This window comes from Electrophorus electricus, chromosome 1 (genome assembly GCF_013358815.1).
Source record: "Electrophorus electricus isolate fEleEle1 chromosome 1, fEleEle1.pri, whole genome shotgun sequence".
Taxonomy (NCBI): domain Eukaryota; kingdom Metazoa; phylum Chordata; class Actinopteri; order Gymnotiformes; family Gymnotidae; genus Electrophorus; species Electrophorus electricus.
Genome location: NC_049535.1, coordinates 26118684 through 26123683, shown reverse-complemented (window position 1 = coordinate 26123683; position 5000 = coordinate 26118684). Strand labels below are relative to the sequence as shown.

The following is a 5000-nucleotide window of genomic DNA, read 5'->3' as shown; positions in this document are numbered from 1 at the left end:
TTTACTGGCTACAGATGTCTCGGTTTCCTAATGTCCTTTGCTCATTTGAGGATGCCTACTGATGTCTAGGGTATTATTTCTTCTGTGGCTCATAAGGAACCAAAAAGAATACCAACATTGTTTGAACATATGCATTTCTTCTGGGCAGATTTTTCTGACCTTGATGAAACCACCATTCTAATCGACTTCTGTCAGCAGTAGGGTTCAAATTATGATCCGACTCTCAGGTTTTGTCTGTTCAAATATCCCCTCTGTCTCAGGAGCATCCTGCTCGTCTCTCATTCCATACATCTAGCTACTTTCTATTTTAGATTTTGCAGTGAAATGAAATTTGGCCACCCTTGTCTTTTCCCATGTCTATTATACAAAATCCAAAGTCAGTCTAATTACAGAATATTTTGTTTTTCTTACATTGTGTAATGAATTATTTTTACGGTTGGGGAAACATTTAGACAAAGCCAATGAACAAGTAAAAACATTAAAGACGACAAAATAAGTGCATGTCAATGTGTCTGAATTTCAACAAGAGGAGAAAGGAGAAAGGGCAGAACTTTATAAATGTCCCTCTTTCTGTTATTTTAAAGTGTGTGTCTCTGCACAACGACTATCTCCATTATGTGCACACGGCTGGCACAATGATTTTATCTGTTTAGGGAGCACGCCAATTTGGGATCACATAATAGGCCTGAAGTATTGTAGCATCACGGGTTAAAGACTCTCATGTTCCCTTGGAATAAAACTGACGGTAGGTAGCTATCCATAAAAATCAGAGACGTTCCTCTTAAATTAGAAAAGCTCTGCTAAAACCCAAATTATTTAGGCCAAGTCTTAAACTCCAAATCTACAGAAAAAGAATTGTTTGACCAAAATACCGTTAACGCAAACAAAGGATGAACTGTCTTAAGGTTACATGCTATTTTAATAGCCACTGTTTGAGAGCCCGTAAATATCTTGCAGCCTGTAATCCATTTGTTTTTCCTCGCGTGCTGGTTTCGGAGCCGTTGGGAAATGTTAACTGAATTCGCAGGGTTAGTAGACACTGCTAAAATAAATTTATTTAGCTTAAGCATTATAGAAGTTTAATTACAGTGCCCATTAATTGTACATTTATTTAAAAGGCAAAAGTTGTGATGTTCGACTATGTTTTAAAATTATTCAGTCTTGGTGAAATATGTGCTAAATTAACCGTTTCTATTCTTTTTTTTTTTTTTTTTTTTTTTTAAAATCTAGCTAACAGCCATGCTAGCTGTTGTTCAACTAACAGTTAGTTTGCCAGTTAGTGTAGTTTGCTAGCTAGCTGTATACATCGATGTCTATAAACTAATCCTTCATTGACGTTTATATAACTGGGGTCGGAGGTAGAAAATTATTCAAAACGGCTCTCATATCTGTATTATTCAAAGCTGTAGGACAGATGTTTTGCATGCATTATGGCTTTACAGGTCATGGCTCAACGCTTCTTCGGACATCCTACCTTTGCTACACTTCAGTCAACACCTAAGGTTGGCCATCACTCTTTGCCAGCAAAGGTAACGTTAGAGATTTAAGGCCATTGCAGTAAGGTTAAGGGATAATTATCTAATTAATTAATCTAATTATATTAATTAATCTAATTATAACTATTATAGCATTTGTAGATTTTTGCTATTGAAAATGTTATTGCATGTTTAAAAACTACAAAGAATATACAAGCTGCTCCGTTTTTTTATTATCCAGCAGGGGGCAGAAGAGAGAGATAATCAACACTATGACACATCAGATGAAGCACTGTCATTTGTAACCCTAGATGACAACCATGAGCAGCAAAGGTGAGGCAAGTAATCCAGAGAAGGTAACATAGTTGTTTAATGATGTACCTTGATAGACATTTTCTGTTGGTGATTCCGACCATGATCATATGCTCATTTCTCTTGGTTTCTCTCTTCAATGAAGTGAGGACTCGGGCATTAATCTGTCAAGCAGTTCACAAAAACACCTTCCTGGGGGTGACAATATTGTTAATACACAAATTGATGATATTGGGAAGAAAGCACAAGACCTTATTGAGAGGATCAACCAGAGCCGGGCCATGGACCAGAAAATCATGAATAGTTTTGAGGAAAAACTAATGCAAAAGGTATAGTCTGTCATGAAAAGATGGCAAGCCTGTAAGAATTTTGAAGAGGGAAGGAGGTCAGGGGAAAAATCTTGCATGTTTTTAAAATTATTATAGCTTTCTTTTCAACTGATCCTGAGAAAATGTCATGCAGTATCAGACAAGATTACAATTTGAATCAGTTCAATTTGTATGAAGTTCATTTTTCTTCTTATAACTAGATGATGTTCTTAAGGTTTCACCGTTAGATGCATAGGGAAAGGAGTATGGTTGAATTTTTTTTGTGAGAAGAGTAGATCATAATTAAGTATCACCCACAGATCCTTCTAATTAGGCAGGCATGGTGAAGAGTGGAAATTTAAAATTGTAGAACGGAAACATGATCAGTACAAGAGAAGGACAGGATGTTCAGGGTTGAAAAAGAATGGCTTGTATTCAGTATCCAAATATTCATTTTATACTTAATTTAAATGTGAGCTGTGGTATTCTCTTGTGTACGTAGTATTTGGAGAAATGGTTTGTTTACTCAGAATCAGGTGCTAGCCTGGTACCAAATTTAGATATCGCAAGCAGTGCCCACAAACGCATACCATTTTTATTTGTGTGTATTATTGAAGGGTAACAAAGAACATTTCATTATGAGAAAGAAGCAGGAACTGTAGTTATCTAAATCAATTTTGACACAAATCAGATTCACAATTAACTGGCAAATAATCTTTTGTCAACCCAAATATATTTGTCATCTTTGAATGAGGTAGGCTTTTCTGTGTTTGTATGTGACTGCAGGTGAGTGAGATGTGCCAGCAGGTGAAGGAGCAGATGTTTGAGTACTATGAGGAGCACAGTCAGGGGATGCAGGCAAAGCTTATTGAGCTCACAGGGGTGTTGGAGCGCAGTAATCAGCTCAGCTTGGAGCTACAGGATGCCAGTCAGACATTGGCAGCAATTAACAAAGGTCTACAGCAATCCTCAGGCCAATAGATTTCCAAAGTCACAAAATTCACCGTGCCTAAAATATGTCTGCAATGTCAGATGTCTGAAATCCAAAACTGATAGGGTACACTGAAGTAATATAGAAAGTATCTATATGAAATGTGAGTGGAGCAACAGTGTACTTATTCCCTATCTTTAGCTTACTGTTAGTGGTAGCAAGACCAAACTAATTGCTAAAAATCACTGCAACTTATGAGTGGTATAGTATTTGAAGGTTTGCAAGACAACTCTTGTCAAAATAGCAACATGAAACTCATTTAGCTCAGCTGTTCTTGACAAAATGTTATAAGGCATAGAAGACTAAGGATGAGTTACGAGACCTTGCGTTTTGATCTTCGGTTGTTATATTAAAATGATCTGCTTTAACCATAAATGATCCTGCTGTACTTTTGTAGCACTTTATTTTTGAAAACACAATTTTACTTCATTTGATGCGAATTCTTGTTGTAAACTCAAATTGATAAGGTGGCACTTTGGAAACAAGGTTTCTAGATTTAACATTGAAAAACACAAACCTGCACAAACCTTGCTTAAATGACTTTAGATGAGGTGGCTGAGAGTGGCATTGCACTCAGCATGTGTGGAGTTCAGTCCCACCGCTATCAGCAAGGCTTTGTTTATGTACTGTCAGAATTGACTGCCGTTGTTGGTTGTCATTTGAGGAATGCTGAGAGAGGCTGTTTTGTGCTCCTGTAACTTACTGACAGAGTAAGTTAATAACATCCAGGTCATGCGTTTGATCCCCAGCATGCATACTTAACCTACTGGTTTATAAAAAAAAAAAAAAAAAAAAAAAAAAAAGTATAATTGTAAATTAAACAAGTCAATTATAATTGACTTGTGCACAAGTCTGGTTGAAAAGCGACTGCCAAATGCCACAAATGCATTGAATGCTGACAATATTGAGCACGTTATGTATGTCATACACACTATTTTGCATAAAATAAGAGACATAATATATAGGCCCCAAATATAGCAACAAATGTTGCACTCACTTTTTATTTAATTCAAGTGCAGCAAAGTAACAATATCAATGCTTATTGAGTTAGATTTTTACAGAGTATAAAAATAGTTATTTGTTTTGAAGACTAAAGTAATTAATTTGACTGCTTTTAAATAAGAGATTAGCTATAGTCTGAGCTTCTGTTGATCATCAGTTTCAAATATTTTAATTACTTGTACGGCATGCTGTTTGAAAGACATTAACATTCTTAACTAAAAATCAGCAGCATTTTATGTATTACATGTTTCCTAGTGGTCGCAGCAAAGTTGGGGATTTATTTCTCCACAGTAAAGGCCTGTAGACCTGTGATGGCTCTGCCCAGGATTAGGGCATGGATATCATGGGTACCTACAACAAGCAGAGAGGAAATGGATCCTGTATAAAAACCTGGATACGTATAAATCCTAAAGCGGCAAAACGGCTATACAGTACTGTAGAGGTAAATCTCTTGCCTTGTAGTACAAAATACTGGAAGGTTCAAGTGTGAAATGTCAGGGAAGAATGAATTTAGAGTGCCATGCTTTTAGCTATGGAATATAAACTGAATTAGGATACTATCCTAAAACCTTTATTGACCCCTTGTGGTTTGATTGAGAAGTTCCAATCATGTGCGTTTTATAAACTAATGTTTTTGTCCAGTAATAGGTTCCCTCACCTTTTCTTTTGCTATCGTCAGCTGCTGACTGCACTCTCACCTTCATAAGTATTGACAGCCTCCAGGTTCATGACATGGCGGATTATATGATACTCGTCTGCGATGCCGTTACCCCCCAGCATGTCGCGAGACTGTCTGGCAATGTCCAGGGCCTTCCCACAGCTGTTCCTCTTCAGCATGGAGATCATGTCTGGAGATGCTCTGTGGGGGGTGGGCACAAAATATAAACATTAGAAAAGTAAAATGCAACCACC

General features: G+C 37.0%; 2 protein-coding genes across 3 annotated transcripts in view; one reads left to right on the top strand and one right to left on the bottom strand.

Moving 5' to 3' along the window:
• The first annotated feature begins 1445 nt into the window (after nucleotides 1–1445).
• syce2 (synaptonemal complex central element protein 2) lies at nucleotides 1446–3076 on the top strand. The gene is made up of 4 exons (XM_027006531.2): nucleotides 1446–1529; nucleotides 1720–1808; nucleotides 1933–2116; nucleotides 2882–3076. Exons 1-4 carry the CDS (start codon nucleotides 1446–1448, stop codon nucleotides 3074–3076), a joined length of 552 nt encoding a protein of 183 aa, XP_026862332.2.
• Nucleotides 3077–4048: 972 nt separating this feature from the next.
• gcdhb (glutaryl-CoA dehydrogenase b) overlaps nucleotides 4049–5000 on the bottom strand; it is an 8778-nt gene continuing 7826 nt past the window's right edge. For both annotated transcript variants that reach the window (XM_035521553.1, XM_035521514.1), the window contains exons 12-13: nucleotides 4787–4947; nucleotides 4049–4439 (exon numbers count right to left, since the gene is read on the bottom strand). In XM_035521553.1, coding sequence (XP_035377446.1) covers nucleotides 4366–4439; nucleotides 4787–4947 — 235 coding nt within the window. In that variant the 3' untranslated portion in view covers nucleotides 4049–4365. The remainder of the gene's footprint in view (nucleotides 4440–4786; nucleotides 4948–5000) is intronic.

Coding starts and splice junctions, on each gene's coding strand:
- syce2 (XM_027006531.2), top strand. CDS start 1,446: ATGGCTCAACGCTTCTTCGGACATCCTACCTTTGCTACACTTCAGTCA. Junction 1,530..1,719: donor ATCACTCTTTGCCAGCAAAG/GTAACGTTAGAG, acceptor ATTATCCAGCAG/GGGGCAGAAGAGAGAGATAA. Junction 1,809..1,932: donor GACAACCATGAGCAGCAAAG/GTGAGGCAAGTA, acceptor TCTTCAATGAAG/TGAGGACTCGGGCATTAATC.